Source organism: Podarcis vaucheri (assembly GCF_965113315.1).
Source record: "Podarcis vaucheri genome assembly, chromosome: 6".
In the NCBI taxonomy this organism is placed as follows: Eukaryota; Metazoa; Chordata; class Lepidosauria; order Squamata; family Lacertidae; genus Podarcis; species Podarcis vaucheri.
In genome coordinates, this window is record NC_138764.1 from 107,000,330 (window position 1) to 107,015,992 (window position 15,663).

Here is a 15,663-nt window from a genome sequence, read left to right on the forward strand (position 1 = left end):
GCAGTCCGCCTGCAACTGTTCTTTCCTCGAGGACGACCAGGGTTGCAACATTTAAAAGCCACCCAGACTTTTGCTCCGGTTAGCAAGTTCCAAATCCGTTTTTTCTAAGGGACTGCCCTGCCTCTGAGGGAGGAGGAGGAAAAACAGTTCACCCTCCTGGGTATCAGGACCAGCTTCTTCAAAGGGTTCCGTAAAAATGCCCTATTGCCCTCCATTTCCTTTTGCACAGCAAATGTTTATGGCCCCATCTGAACACTGAAGGAGTTGCAGCATATAAAAATAAGGTGTTCTTTTTTAAAATCAACAGGGGCCCCCAATGAAATGAAACTGCCATTTTGAGGCAGGAAAAAGCTCAGCCATCTTCATCTATTTATTATTTCATAAAATGTATACACCTCTTTGATTGTAAAAAAAGCCCCCTCAAAGCAGTTTATTGGGGGGACCCATAAAATGATCCCTGAAAAAAGCAAAACAAAAAAAACCCCACCATTCCATAAATTCCGGTAACACTAGGAAAAAGCTCAGCTATATTCATCTATTTATTATTTCTTCAACTTTATGCACCTCTTGTTTATAAAAGCCCCCCTCAATGCAGTTTATAATAAAAAAAACCCATAAAATGATCCCTGAAAAACCAACAACATTAATGTAAGGCTTAAAGGTAAAGGTAAAGGTACCCCTGCCCGAACGGGCCAGTCTTGACAGACTCTGGGGTTTGTGCGCCCATCTCACATCTATTGGCCGGGGGCCAGCGCTGTCCGAAGACACTTCCGGGTCACGTGGCCAGCGTGACAACGCTGCGGCAAGCCCTAGGCGCTGAGGCTTTAGCCCACAGCGCCACCCGCGTCCCTTAATGTAAGGCTTACTAAAAGTTAAAATAACACTGGACTAAAACAGATTTTCCTGCTTGGCAGGGGGTTGGACTCAATGGCCCTTGTGGTCTCTTCCAACTCTATGATTCTAAGATTAAAACTCACATTAGCTTTGTAAACAAAAATGCTTTTCGCAGACCTCAAAGGGAGTGCGGTTGAGTGTCTTGTGTCATGAGCCAGGGAGTTCCAAAGTGGAGTTGCTTCTGCTCTTTAGGGGTAAATTACAATAAATTACTATTATTATTATTATTATTATTATTAATGAAAGGTTGAGTTCTTGCCCAGGCGTAAGGGGAATTAAGGAGCCCCTTCTGCAGAAGGAGGCACTCAAGGGACCGGCGGTGGGTCAGGCCCCCTTGCGGGTAAACTGCTCTGAGCTTCAGCTACTGGACCAGGTGTGCAGCCTGGGAGTCATTTTGGACTCACAGCTGTCCATGGAGGTACAGGTCAATTCTGTGTCCAGGGCAGCTGTCCACCAGCTCCACCTGGTACGCAGGATGAGACCCTCCCTGCCCGCAGACTGTCTGGCCAGAGTGGTGCATGCTCTGGTTATCTCCCGCTTGGACTACTGCCATGCGCTCTCCGTGGGGCTACCTTTGAAGGTGACCCAGAAACTACAACTAATTCAGAATGCGGCAGCCAGACTGGTGACTGGGAGCGGCCGCCGAGACCATATAACACCGGTCTTGAAAGACCTACACTGGCTCCCAGTACGTTTCCAAGCACAATTCAAAGTGTTGGTGTTGACCTTTAGAGTCCTAAACAGCCTCAGCCCAGTAGACCTGAAGGAGCGTCTCCACCCTCATCGTTCAGCCCGGACGCTGAGGTCCAGCTCCGAGGGCCTTCTGGCAGTTCCCTCGCTGGAAGAAGCCAAGCTACAGGGAACCAGGCAGAGGGCCTTCTCGGTGGTGGCACCCGCCCTGTGGAACGCCTCCCACCAGATGTCAAAGAGGAAAAAAACTACCAGACTTTTAGAAGGCATCTGAAGGCAGCCCTGTATCAGGAGGTTTGAAGTTTTATTCTGTTCTTAATATTCTGTTGGCAGCCACCCAGAGTATCTGGGAAAACCCAGCCAGATGGGCGGGGTATAAATATATCATCATCATCATTGATAGGTTGAGTTCTTGCCCAGGTGTAAGGGGCATTAAGGAGCCCCTTCTGCAGAAGGAGGTGCTCAAGGGCCCCTCGCAGGTAACCCGCTCCGAGCTTCAGCTTCTAGTTGCAACACCTTGAACTTGACCCAGACTTGCATCAGCAGCTGATGCAACCGGCAGTGTTGTGGCCCTGTCAGCACCGCAGCTCCACGGGCGCACTCTTCGCGGGGGAGAGGGATCTCCAACCTCATTCTAGAATCAAATTATTTTCTGAGCTGCGCCACCCCGGCCGGGATTCGAACTCGCTACCCCCGGCGACCCCGAGCGCGTCTAGGGTGGCGCGTCTCTCTCTCTCTCCCCCCCCCCGGCAGCCCGGCAGTGCGCCTGCGCCGCGCCCCCCCCGAGCGGCGCCTGCGCAGTGCTCCCGTCGGGGTGTGTCCGGCGCCTGCGCGCCGCTGGCCGCGGGTCCCGAAGACAAGATGGCGGCTGCGGCTGCCCGGGCGAGGCGGCGGCGGGAGGGCGGCGGAGAGCGGAGAGGCCCCCAGCAGCCCGGCGCCCCGGCCCCAGGTGAGGGCGGCGCGGCGCGGGCCCGGGAGGCGGCGCGCGGGGCGGCGGGGGGCGGGAGCGCGCGCGCGAGGGGGCGGGGGCGCGGCGGCCAGGGAGGAGGGGCCGCCCAGGGCGACGCCGCCGCCATCTTGGAAGGAGGCGCGCGCGCGGCCGAGAGGGGCGGGGGCGCGCCTGTGCCTGTGTGCGGCTCCCCCTCCCTGCTTGGCCGGGGCCAGGAGCGGCAGCGCCCCCTGGCGGAGGCGCCCCGGCCGGAAGAGCGGCGCGGCTGCGGCTCCTCTCGCCTCCCGGGCCGGGAAGGGAGCGCCCAGGGGCCGCCTCGGCCGCCTCTCCGTCCGCGCCCGCCCTCCGTCCTGCCTCCGTCCTGCTCGCCTGCCTCTCTCTGGCTGCTGCGGCGCTGGCCGGGCTGCGCTGGGCGGCCCAGCCCCCGACCCACCCTCCGTGGCCGCCGAGCCAATGGCTTCTCCCCGCCCAGCCCCGCCCCTCCCTCCCTCGCTCACCGCCGCCTCCTTGCCTTGCAGCCCCGCAGCGCCCCGCCGCCGGCCCTCGGCCCCAAGGAGACCTGGCCCCGGCGCCCCGCCGCACCAGCCGCCGCTAGCCCAGCCCGGGACTCTCCGGCAGCAGCCCAGGATCGTCGCCCTCGCCGCAGCTTCTGGTTCCTGGCGGAGGCCGCCCCCCGTGGGTATCTCCTCCTCCTCCTGCTCTGCAGCCCGTGGAGCTTCCCGGTGTCTCCCATTGAATGGGGGCGCTGCTGTGCGCTGCCCCCTCCAGAAGCAACTCCGCTCTTCTGTTTTTCCGCCCTCGGCTGGTGTCGCAAGGAATGGAGGCTTAGATGCCCCCCAAGGGGCGGCTGAGCACCACAAGCAGCTCTCTCCCCACTTTGGGGGTCTCCCCGTAGAGTTCAAAGGCATTTGCTGCCCCCAACTAAAGCCTCTTACAGATTTCCCCCGGTGTACAGAGTCATAGACACACAAGTCAAGGTGCCTTTGCTGCTTCTCCCAAGGAATCCTGGGCGCTCCGGTTTGGGAAGGGTGCTGAGATCTCTGTGTTCAAGGCCCCAGCACCCTTTCCAAACAGCAGTTTTCTCAGATTCCAGGAGGAATCCTTCTGTATCCCAAATAATTCCTTGGACTGGTCGGGCTCCAAGCTGCCCATTTCCACACTCCAAATGGCTTCTCAACAGAGCAGAAAGCAGGAATGTTTCTCTGCCGTTGCTGCTTCTAAGCTGTAAGCTCCTCGGGGGCACAGCCTGGATTTTCAAAACATTTCAGACTCTTACCATACTATGGGCCATGTACAATACCAGGTAGCTGTGCCCTAGTGACAGTTCAGCCTTGTGAATAAGCCTTCAAAAGTTTCTAAATAAAGACATTCTGGCTTGCTGGGATGTAGCGGAGGGACGGAGACCTGCCTTTCTCTGCTGTGTTTCTGTGCAGGGGGCAGAGGGAGGCTTTCATCCATTAGCAGCCCCCGTGGTTCCTTTGCTGGGCACAATGGAGGACTGAGGGCTGGCCTTGCCCCTCTTCAATTGCCCCACACTCCTTTGCCCACATACAGTTCCTTTTCCCCTATGTCTGCCGGGCAAGTTCTTAAATACAGTTATGCTAATCCCTTAGGGGGCTAAAGGAGCAGGGGGTTCTGGGGGTTCATTGGCATAATTCCCTCTGTATCCGGGGGCCCAGGGGTATAACAGACTTGGGCACAAAGAGTCCTGGCTGGCGGAATATGCTTGGCGTTAGATATGTGATCAGACAAAACCTTATTATGTGCTTAGTAACCCAAGGGTGTCCTCTGGCCGCAGCTCCTGTCACTCCTGACCGTTGGCCTTGCTGCCTGAGGCTGCTGGGGGTTGGGGTCTGCAGCAGGTTCGCCACCTGGATTCAGCCCTTCATGCACAATGCTCTGTTCTGACTGTTAAACTTGGAGTGAGTCGATGGGAGGGGGCAAACAAGAGAGGATAAGGTCACCAATGGTGCAGATAGCCTGATGAAGCTGCCCACCCCCTCTCCCCGCCCAACGCGGGCTTGCCTGTGTCTTAAGTTGAATCATCACCTAACTGCCTGAGCAGGTGTCTTGCGCAACCAAGCAGAGCTATTGAGGTGGCCTTGAGATCTGTAGTGGAACTCCTGAGAGCCAGTGTGGTGTAGTGGTTGAGAGCGGTGGACTCGTAATCTGGGGAACCGGGTTCGCGTCTCCGCTCCTCCACCTGCAGCTGCTGGGTGACCTTGGGCCAGTCACACTTCTCTGAAGTCTCTCAGCCCCACTCACCTCACAGAGTGTTTGTTGTGGGGGAGGAAGGGAAAGGAGATGGTTAGCCACTCCTTAAAGGGAGTGGAAGGCGGGATATCAAATCCAAACTCTTCTTCTCTTCTTCCTCCTCTGTTCTGCTACAACCAGGCTTCAAGAGCAGGCAAGTTCAAGGGGAAGCCCAGCTGGCAGCCATGCTGAGTCTTTTGGATGCTGCTTGGACAGCAAAAGCGGCTCCCTGGGATGCCCCCTTGAGGGACTCCTGCTCCCTCTCGGACTGAGCCTAGTGTCACACAGGCAAGGCAGATGCAGACAGCCCACCCGCCTGCCCTCGTGCCCTACAGTGCGCACGCATGCCTTGCAGTGTGCGCACAGTCCGGCTGGTCTTCCTGGAGCGTGGCTTAAAACGATCAAAAGCTCTCCAGGCTTCCAAGAGAACTTTCCCCCTGTGCCTCCAGATTGGGTTGGCCCCAGCCCAGGACTCAGCAGAAAGGATTCTGTGGAGAAGATGGTATCTTGGTGATGCCTTAACAATAGGGAAAGGAGTCAGGGTTGGCGTGGCACGCAAGGCTCTGCATCTCCTGCTCCAGCAGAATTCGGCAGCAGAGAGCGAATGGGCAGGAGGCGCCTCCCCAAGGGAGATGGCCTGGGGAGGGCTGGTTGGCACCTCTCTTGATCTCCACCACTTCATTGCGTGGGGCTCTGTGCCCAACAGGCACCCTCTTGGTTGCTCATTCTGGCTTGGGCGCAAATAGCCAGCCTACAGGCAGGGGGGGTTTGCGGCCCAGAAGCTATAACTAGGGTGTCCCCTCCCCTTAGTGCTAGTTGCCCTATTGGCCATGAATGACTCTGCCGCCCTCCAGGTGTGCTTCCCATCATCTCTGGCCCACAGCCATCTTGGCTGGGGCTGATGGGAGCTGAAGTCCAGTGTCATCCAAAGGACCAGAGTTTAGCTAACTCAGCCTGCAGGGTCTGGGCAAATAAATGCTCTTGTGGGTTTTTTTTTGGTGTTCCCTGTCTTTGAGGCGCATGTGAGGTTTGCCTTTGGACCCCCCAAACTCAGGTGTGCCTGCCTGTTTTGCCCAAGAGGGCTGTGCATGCAAGAGCTCTTCCGGTCTGGACTAGTGGGTGTGCGAAGAGAGCATTTTGTGACAGCGCTTCCTTCTGTCTCCTCCAGTGCAAATGCTGAGAAATGGCCCATGAGAACCACGGCAGCTCTGGGGAAGAAGCTGCTCTGATGAGCCACTCTCCCAGCACCTCACACCAGAACCAGCCCAGCTCCCCCAAACCTGTCCGGCAGGTCCAGGATTTGCCAGGTACTTGTTTTGGTTTTGAATTTCCATTCGCTTTTTACAATACAACATTATAAAAAAAACACCAATTACATATCCATATAAAGAGATTCCTTCAAATCTTGGGACTTCCACCCTCCCCTTCCCTGGATTCTCATTCTGATCATATAACGCTGCATCTTCTCCAAACTCTCTTATATCAATCCATATTTTCCATGATGATTGCTACACTACAAGTGAAATCAGAATCCTGCCCATGTTTCCATCTGTTAACAGTGGTCTCTGATTTGCCAGGTTCTTGTTGGCTGTTAGGAGAGCCCCGCATGGCACAGGGTTGGGGGGGGGGCAGAAAGCAGGAAGGAAGCTGCATGTGGGCACCCACCCCCCGCTCCCCCAGCCAAGCCTTCCTGACCCATAGCTCTCGGGAGGCAGCCTGTGCTGGATGGGGTCGCACTCCCCATTGCGAGGACACAAGTTTGCCGCTTGGGCCGGCTCCAGGATTGAGCGCTCAGGTTTGTGTTGAGGCCAGGAGTGCATGTGCACAGGGGAAGCCAGGCTCCCTTGAGGGGCCTGAAATGGCCACCGTGAGACACGCCTTTGTGGCGTCCCTTTTGGATTGCTATAACGTGCTCCGTGTGGGGTTGCCTTTGAAAAGGGCTCAGAAACTTCCAGCTGGCTCCAAGAGCTGCAACCAGATTGCTGACCAGGGCTGGTTATAGGGAGCAGACGCCTCCCTTGCTAGAGCAGAACCACCGGCCTGTTTCCAGGCACAATTCAAAGTGCTCGTTATGACCTATCAAGCCCTGCATGGCTTTGGTCCAGGCCAGCTGAGAGACTTTATTCTCCCATATGAACCTGCCTGGGACCCAGGATCTTCAGGAGAGGCCACTTCTCTCCGTCCCCCCTGGGTGGGGACACGGGAGGGGGCCTTCTCCGTGGCGACTGAGCCAAGATTCTGGGACTCCCGGGAGAAGCTAGACCAGCTCCCTCTTTGCTGTCCCTCTGCTGGAAGGTGAAGACCTCCTTGTTCCAAAAGCCTTTGGGGGACTGCCTTCTTTTTAATGAAAGGCCTGGTGCCATGCTGTTTTTATCGCAATTATTTGTACGTTTTAAACAGATTTCATGCATGTATATAGTTCTATTAACGTTTAATTATTTTTTATTTATTGCTTTTTCGCGATTCTTGTTTTTTTATCTGTAAGCAGCCTTGAGTCCCGGGGTATAAATGAATATATAAGAATAGTGACAACAGCTCTTCTTCTGCTGTCCCTCAGATGAGCTGGTGCAGGCCGGCTGGGAGAAGTGCTGGAGCAAGCGGGAGAGCCGCCCCTACTACTTCAACCGCTTCACCAACCAGTCGCTCTGGGAGATGCCGCTTTTGGGGCAGCACGATGTCATTGTGAGTTGTCTGTCCAGCGGGCGGAGAGGGGAGTCCGCAGCCAGTGGGAGGCCTGGCGCCTGGAGGCTTTCGAAAAAGGAGAGCTGCCTGCATGGGGCCTGGGGGGTGGAGGGCTCCTGGTGGCCTAACTCTTCTCTTTATGGGCTTTCTAGTCGGACCCTCTGGGCCTGAACGCCACCCCGATGCCTGCAGAAGGGGCAGTTGGCGATGCGGCTGCTGCAGCTACTGCTGCTGCTGCTGCTGCTGCCGCCGCTGCCGCCACTTCTGAAAGCAAGATGCGAAAGCGGAGACTCTCTGAGGAGGTTCAGCCCAGCGGCAACAGCGTGAAGAAGCCCAAGGTAGGCCTGGGGGGCACCGAAGGCTCCCCAGGTGTGGGGGGAGTTTGCCTTTGGGGAGTCAGTACAGAGGCTTAAAGCAGATTTCCGCTTGGCCAGACTTCTCTTCAGAAATGCATCACCGGGCAGAGTCCACAAGGGCCTCCATTAACACACAGCCCGTAAAGGAAAAGGGCATCATCCTGGCTGTTGATACTCCCGGCAGCCCCCTCCTGACACCCCAGGACCTCCTCCCCCCCCCCATGCAACCTTCCAAGTCCATGGAAACACTTACTCAACCCAAGCCTTTTTGCTGTACACGCAGAGCCCTCCCTGCATCTTATCTGGAGCTGCTTTTCATGCTTCTAACACTCTGCCTTAGGCTCCTCCTAAACCGGTTCCTGCCAGTTTTGTGGCCAGGCCGCACTTCTGCCTTCCTGATAATGGGTTTGGCAGAATTTCCACACCAGTCAAACTGAAGCTTGCTTGGCGTTTCTCCCCTAGGTGGCAGGCAGGGCTGCTTCTGTTTCTTGCAAAAACTTTTGGAGAAACTTTCTTGCAGAAACTTGCAGAGCCTTTCAGAGCAGAGGGAACCAGGCCAAATGGGTGTGGCATGTTCCCCGGAAACTGGGGCTGGCTGGCTGGCTGTTCAACTTCTTGGCAGGAAGCAGCTGCCTGCAGACACGTCTCCCTGTGGGTTGAAGTCGTCAGGGGCAACTGGGCATCCCTGGCGTGAGCACCTCCTCTTCTTAATATTTATTGGTATCCAAATTGACCGGGTGCCTTTCTGCTCCCTTATTGTCCTGTCCTTATCTTATTCCTTGTGGGAGGAACCAAGAGATCTCTGGTAGCAATTTTGATTCAGTTCCGTCCCTTGCAACGAGAGGAGAGATGGGTGTTGCCCTGGCCAGCCTGGCCTTGGCGCTGCCCCCTCTCCCAACGTGACCTGGCGTTTCTCACTTTCAGGTGGATGTCCCGGCAAACGCCCCTACTCAGCCAACACCCAACTCCTCCAACGCCCCTGGGGCGGCTCTGCTGAAGATGTTTGGTGTCTCTCCTGAAGACAAGCAGGCGGCTCTTTTGCGACCCACCGAGTGAGTCGTGTCCGCCTGCTCTGCCCCCGGAGGGCACTGGCGTGGAGGTGGGCTCTGGGCAAGGGACTTGGGTGCTGCTGAGCCCCACCCACAGCGACCAGGCAGTTCACAGCCTGCTGTTCTCCCCCCGCAGAGTGTACTGGGACTTGGACATCCAGACCAACGCCGTGATCAAGCAGAGGGCGCCCTCGGAGGTGCTGAGCCCCCACCCGGAAGTGGAGCTCCTCCGGTCCCAGCTGATGCTGAAGCTGCGCCAGCATTACCGGGAGCTCTGCCAGCAGCGAGAGGGTGAGTTCTGCCTGCAAGCTTCCCACCCCCTTTCCCCTAGACGCCTGCCCCGTGCTGGGCACTTCTTCCCAGAGCCCACAGCCTGCCTCCCTCCCCTCCCCAGGGATCGAACCTCCGCGGGAATCCTTCAACCGCTGGATGCTGGAGCGGAAGGTGGTGGACAGAGGGACGGATCCTTTGCTGCCAAGCAACTGTGAACCGGTCGTGTCTCCTTCCATGTTCAGAGAAATCATGAATGACATTCCCATCAGGTACTGCTGGCAGGTGGTGCTCCTAAGGTGGTCCCTGGGAGTCTCCCCCAAATTCCTCGTTAGGCAAAGGCCAGTTGCTGAAAATCGAAGGAGGGGAGAGTTGCTGTTTTGCTCAGCTCCTGCATCTAGGCCAGGCGGGCCGTTGGCCTGATCCAGTCGGCTCTACTTGGGGCGTTTGTGCTCAGGGCTTCCCTGCCCCTGTCTTTGCAGCAGTGGCTCTCTGGGGTTGGACTCCGATGGACTCTCCTTCCTCGGAGGTCTTCACGCAGAGGTGGGGTGGCCCCCTGCCTGGGATTCCTTAGCTGTTGTTCCTGTGTTGCAGGGGTGGGCTAGATGACCCTTGGGGTCCCTTCCAGCTCTCCAGTTCTGTGATTCCACCTTCTTACCTGTCCTGCAGATTGTCCCGCATCAAGTTCCGGGAGGAAGCCAAGCGGCTGCTCTTCAAATACGCTGAGGCTGCCAAGAGGCTCATTGAGTCCAGGTGGGAACTTTGGCATTTCTGTCCTTGTTGTCGCTCGGGGAGTAGGAAGCTCAAGAGGGCAAGAGGGGGCGGGGGCCAGGGTCTGGCGGGCTGGCAAAAATCAGTGCAAAATGGGCGAGGCTCTGTGTGTGTGTGTGTGTGAAGGAAAGCAAGCAGCGTGATTAAAAGGAAGGAGAGTCAGGCCACTCACCAGAAACTGTGCGGTGGAGGAAGGTTGCGAGGAAAAGGGAAGTGGCCAAAAGGCGGAGCACTGAGAGGGAGAGAGCAGGATGTGTTTAAAGCTGTTGCTGAGTCCTTGTTCAGTTTTAAAGGCGGGGAGAAGAGTTAGGTGCTCTGTTGGCCACGGGGTTCAGCCATGTTGCCCTCTGTGTGCTGCAGGAGCGCCTCCCCAGACAGCAGGAAGGTGGTGAAGTGGAACGTGGAGGACACCTTCAGCTGGCTGCGACGGGACCACTCCGCCTCAAAGGAAGACTACATGGTCAGTTGCCTTTTGCAGGGGCAGAGCCCCCTCTGGGTATGTGTGTCCCCCTGTCTGCACCTGGGGGCACTCCAGCGTGTGTAACAGCCCTCCCCCCCCAGGACCGCCTGGAGCACCTGCGCAAGCAGTGTGGGCCCCACGTGTCGGCGGCAGCCAAGGACTCGGTGGAGGGCATTTGCAGTAAGATCTACCACATCTCTCTGGAGTACGTCAAGCGCATACGTGAGAAGCACCTGGCCATCCTCAAGGAGCACAACATCTCTGGTAGGCGCAAGCAAGAGGAAACGTGAGCCCGGGTGGTGTCGTTGTCGAGAGCGTTGGATTCAAATCCCGTACTTGGCCCTGAAACTCACCGGGTCACCTTGAGCCAGTCGCAGTCCCTTAGCCTGTCCTCCCTTGCAGGGCTGGTGCTGCTGTGAGGATTAAGTAAGGAGAGGGAGAGCCATGTGTGCCCCCTTGCGCTCCTTGGTGGGATAAACAATAACAGCAAATCCGTCCTAGATCCATGGGCCGCTTACCCTGGCTGAGGCTGCAGACTCCCGGCCGCTTTTTGTGTTGGGGGGAACTGGGTCTGGGGCGCTTGGACTGGGGTGGGGGCTGCCCCTCGCCCTGCTTCCGCCAGCCGGCGTGGGCGTGGCCTGGGTGGCCCTAACTCCTCCCCTCCACCTGCAGCGGAGGCAGAGACTCCAGAGGTGCAGGACCGGCTCGTCTACTGCTACCCGGTGAGGCTGGCCGCCCCTTCCCCCCCGCTGCCAAACGTGGAGATCCACGTGGAGAACAACGTGGTGTGCGTCCGCTACAAGGGAGAGATGGTGAAAGTCAGCCGCAGCTACTTCAGCAAGCTGGTAGGTGGCAGCAGGGAGAGGAGAGTGAGATGGGCTGGGGGGGCAGGGTCAGGGTCAGGCCACCCACCCACACCCCTTTCATCCCGGCATCACCTTCTCCCCCTCTGCTCTTCCTCAGTGGCTGCTTTATCGGTACAGCTGCATCGACGACTCGGCCTTTGAGCGCTTTCTGCCGAGAGTGTGGTGCCTCCTCCGCAGATACCAGGTGTGCCCTGCCCTGCTGAGCTTGGGCTGGCGGGGGCAGGCGGGGGGCTGGCTGTCCCTCCAGGCTGGTGAGCCAGGTGTCCCCTCAGTCGGCTGAGGAGCTTCCCTGGGCAGATGCCTGTGACCCCGGGCTCTTGCGGGGCTTGGGGGCTCGGGGTTTCACTTTGAGGGCGACCCAGTAATGAAGACACTCTCCTTTGCTCTCCCCCCCCCCCAGATGATGTTTGGCACGGGGCTCTACGAGGGGACCGGCCTGCAGGGGGCGCTCCCGGTCCACATCTTCGAAGCCCTGCACAAGCTCTTTGGCGTGAGCTTTGAGTGCTTTGCCTCCCCCTTGAACTGCTACTTCAAGCAGTATTGCTCGGCCTTTCTGGACACAGACGGCTACTTCGGCTCGAGGGGGTGAGTGCCAGAAGGGGGCTGGCGGGAGCCCAGAGAGGCTGGGGGTGCCCTAAGGGGGAGAGGAGGAAGGACAGAGACGGGGGGTCCCTGCCTGCTGTGCTAGACTGGGGCGTGGGTCGGGGGGTGAGGTCCAGCTCCCCCCACGCTCTTCCTGCCTGCCCCTCCCTCACGGGCCCCGCGGCCCCTCTCTCTCTCTCTCTCTCTCTCCCCCCCCCAGTCCCTGCCTGGAGTTCTTCCCCACCAGCGGCTCGTTTGAGGCAAACCCCCCCTTCTGCGAGGAGCTGATGGATGCCATGGTGTCCCACTTTGAGGTATGCTCCCCCCTCCCCCCTCGGGGCAAGGGCCCATTGCCTCCCCTGTCGGGTGGGGCCTTCCTTTCTCCCCCTCGCACCTTGCCCACGAGGCGAGGCTGAGGGCGCTTGTTCTTCCCCGCTGCCTTAGAAGCTGCTGGAGGCCTCCAACGAGCCCCTCTCCTTCATCGTCTTCATCCCAGAGTGGCGGGACCCTCCCACGCCAGCCCTCACGCGCATGGAGCAGAGCCGCTTCAAGCGCCACCAGCTCATTCTGCCCGCCTTCGACCACGAGTATCGCAGCGGCTCCCAGCATGTCTGCAAAAAGTAAGCTGAGAGCCCCAAACCTGCCCCTTCTTTCTCCCCTGCCCCCATCGAACAAAACGGAACGCAACCTCTTTAGCAGAAGAAAGGCAAACCGGCAGTAGAGGATCTGAAAAGAATTCCAGGAGCACATTGCTAAAAACGTAGAAGACCAGCCACAAAACAATCCTTTAAAGACCTTAGTATCAGGAGGCTCGTCAAGGTGGTGGTTTAGACCTTTGGAAGAAAGGGCACCAAAGGGGGCAGAAGTAGGTTGCGGAGAAGCGCTCTTTGCACCTCTCTTCCCTGCCGAATCTGCAGGCCTGACTCCTGCGCCTGAGCCGAACCTTCACAGCAAGGGAGTCGTGAGGTGGCAGAGAGTTCTTAACTCAAGTGTGAAATCGCTGCTCTTCTAACAACTATGTAACTTGTCCCCTAAGATTGGCCTCTGTGGCCGAGGACTAATGAGTTACCAATGCCACACCTTTTTTAAAGGGGTTGCAAAGAGGGGGAATCTGGTAAATTAGGGGCTAGTTAGCTTTACATCTGTTTTGGAGAATCTGGTGGAAAGCGTTAAAGGTGGAATTGCCAAGCATACGGAAGAACAAGCCTGGCTGAAGAAGAATGGGCATGGCTTCTCCAAGGGCAAGGCTTCTCTCCCTTACCTATTGGAATCGTTCAAAACTGTCAGCAGGCCTGTAGATAGAGGAGATCCAGTTGGCATAGTGTACTTGCACTTTGAGGAAGCTTTTGACAAAGTGCCTCTTTGCTAATAGTTGTTGTTGTTGTTTTACTTATACCCTGCCTATTTTGCTGGGTTTCCCCAGCCACTCTGGGCGGCTCTCAACAGAATTAAAAGCACAGTAAAACATCATGCATTAGAAACTTCCCTAAACAGGGCTTAGAAGTCATAGAATACCAGGCAAAGTCAGCTTGTGGATCAGGAACTTGTTAACCCACAGAGAGCAGAGAGCGCAGGGGATTTTGAGCACTTCCAAGCTGCAGGCTACTATAGCAAATGTGGGCTCTTTTCAGGGGTGCTTCACCCAGCACCTCTTCTCTTCCCTGAGGTGAAGGGGCTGGCTGCCCCCGCCAGTTGGCCACCGACAGAAGGAGGAGCCCCTGTCTAGTCTGGCCACCTCTCCTCCAGCCTTGTCACCTGAGATCCCTTTCACAGCAGGTTTGAGGGACTGAACTGGACGCTCTCCATGCAAAATGGGGAGTAGCGAATCTGTGAGGCCAATCTGCATCTCCCTGGCTGTTGGCCGGGGCTGATGGGAGCTGGAGTCCAGCTCTCTGTCCCTGTTCTGCGCATTAGGACCTGGGCTGGGCCTCGTCTCCTCCGAGGGGCAGCTCTGACCGCCTGTCTTCTCTTCCAGGGAGGAGATGTACTACAAAGCTGTGCACAACACCGCTGTCCTCTTCCTGCAAAACAACTCCGGCTTCGCCAAGTGGGAGCCCAACGCAGAGCGACTGCAGGAGCTCGTCACGGCCTATAAGCACTCGGGACGGACCCTGGCTTCGTCTGCCTCCTCCTCCTCCTCGTCTTCCTCTTCAGCTTCAGAGAAGGAGCGAGAGACAGTTCAGGACCAGAGCACCAGCCGGGAGACAACCCCGAACTAGCACACTCCTGGCTGGGCTGATGGGCAGCGGCGGTGGGAGAGGACTCTGCTCCCAAGGGAGGGCGAGGGGGCTGGCCCCACAGTGCTGGAGGCGGGGATCAGCTCCTCCGCAACGTCTGCCTTCCTCTCCAGCCCCGCAGGCCCTTCCTCCTCCCTCCCTGGGGGGCGTTCCCCCGCCCCCATATGCTCCACGCAGCGGCAGGACCGGCTCCTGGCCTCCTTGAGGTGTGCTGGGCGAGGAGGTGCCTGCCGCCCACGTCGTAGCTCCCCCACGGATCCCAGGTGGGACGGACAGCGGGGTGAGGGTCTGGCTGTTGGAGGCCAAGGGGTGGCCCAGTGCTGCAGCCGGAGGTGGGCAGTCTTCCGCGAGGGGAAAGGAGCACGAACAGAGGGAAGATGGTGGCACGCGCCCTGCGGTGTCCTTTGCGCTGCTCCAGCCGTGTGTCTATACTGTAAATACCTGTCCGTGTGGCGACTCCGAAAGGCCATGCCACCGCCTCCCCCCCCCCCCTTCCTCCCCAGCTGTACCAGTTGTGTGTTTTCACCGAAGCTCTTTACTGTAACCTGTGGGGCAAGGCCGCCCCCCTTTGTGTGTGTACAGAGGTCTTGGCTGCCATTTTTGTAGTCGTCGCAGTTTTTATCCGAGGCTCCGGGCTTCCTTGGAGACCAGCAGAGGGGTTTTGTGTTTTTTAAAGGATTTTAATTTAACAGTGCTAACCATTTTATTACTTTTATCAAAAGAGCAAAGGAAAAGTCTATTTTTGATTTTGTTTCCCAGTTCTTAGGAACATTAAAACCAGCATTACGGTGCCCCCCCAGGCCTTGGCTGCTTTTCCTGTGTTAGGTTGAGTTCGGGAAAGGTAGCTCACAAGGTGCTGATCCTGTAGGGTTGAAACCATGGGAAGCTTGGAAGAGGTAAAGGTGTGTCTTGTGCCTGCTAGATGAGAGGACAGGCTGTGTGTGTGTGTGTAAAAGGGGGGCTCTTGTTCTTCCTGCTCCTCCTGCTCAGCTGATGTGCAGGACTTGCTTTGATGCTGCAGAAAAGATAAGGGTGTGTGGATGTTGGTGTAACTGACACTAACACCCTAAGTGGCTCAATACACCACATCCCTTTTGGTCCAGAGACCGGGATCTCTTTCACATGCGAAGGTTGTTCATGTCTCCTCCTCTGCTCAGCTTCTGCACCAGCAGCTGCATCCAGCAGCAATAAGTTTGGGAAGGTTTAGTTCTGTTTAGTTCTGTTTTTTTGTTTGAACCAGTGAAACCTGTTAGTGGGCAGCCACTCAAGCCCTGCTTGGCGCTTGCTAGACGGAAGACTTGTTGACTGCTAACATAATCTAGGCCTGCAATGATTTTAAGAGCAAATGTCAAGCTCTGGGCTTTGTGACAGTCTTGAGCAGTTGGGTGCTTCCCTCTGAAGGCATGCCCTGACTCTTGGCCTGCTTTTGCAAGGCGGCAAATTCTTCTTTTCAGCCAGCTGCTCCCCGGATATGAAAGAACCCTGCCTCTCCCCCCACCCGCAAGTGCTGGAAATAGCATCCTGGCTGCCCCAGAAGTGCTTCAGGGCGCGGGGGGGGGGGGTTAAAGCCTCCCTTCCCACCCCTGTCACTTTGGTGTACTCTA

General features: G+C 57.2%; 1 protein-coding gene across 2 annotated transcripts in view; it reads left to right on the top strand.

The window, feature by feature from the left end:
* PCIF1 (phosphorylated CTD interacting factor 1) overlaps nt 1-14,858 on the top strand; it is a 144,664-nt gene extending 129,806 nt beyond the window's left edge. The window contains exons 1-16 of one of the 2 annotated variants that reach the window (XM_082226008.1): nt 3,190-3,208; nt 5,955-6,093; nt 7,344-7,468; nt 7,621-7,806; nt 8,749-8,876; nt 9,010-9,164; nt 9,268-9,415; nt 9,813-9,896; nt 10,275-10,374; nt 10,476-10,638; nt 11,047-11,219; nt 11,338-11,424; nt 11,641-11,825; nt 12,043-12,136; nt 12,267-12,442; nt 13,798-14,858. In XM_082226008.1, coding sequence (XP_082082134.1) covers nt 5,970-6,093; nt 7,344-7,468; nt 7,621-7,806; nt 8,749-8,876; nt 9,010-9,164; nt 9,268-9,415; nt 9,813-9,896; nt 10,275-10,374; nt 10,476-10,638; nt 11,047-11,219; nt 11,338-11,424; nt 11,641-11,825; nt 12,043-12,136; nt 12,267-12,442; nt 13,798-14,041 — 2,172 coding nt within the window. In that variant the 5' untranslated portion in view covers nt 3,190-3,208; nt 5,955-5,969 and the 3' untranslated portion in view covers nt 14,042-14,858. Of the gene's footprint in view, nt 1-3,189; nt 3,209-5,954; nt 6,094-7,343; nt 7,469-7,620; nt 7,807-8,748; nt 8,877-9,009; nt 9,165-9,267; nt 9,416-9,812; nt 9,897-10,274; nt 10,375-10,475; nt 10,639-11,046; nt 11,220-11,337; nt 11,425-11,640; nt 11,826-12,042; nt 12,137-12,266; nt 12,443-13,797 lie in introns of those variants that run through there. The other variant, XM_082226009.1, reaches the window with a different exon arrangement.
* Nucleotides 14,859-15,663: the final 805 nt, after the last annotated feature.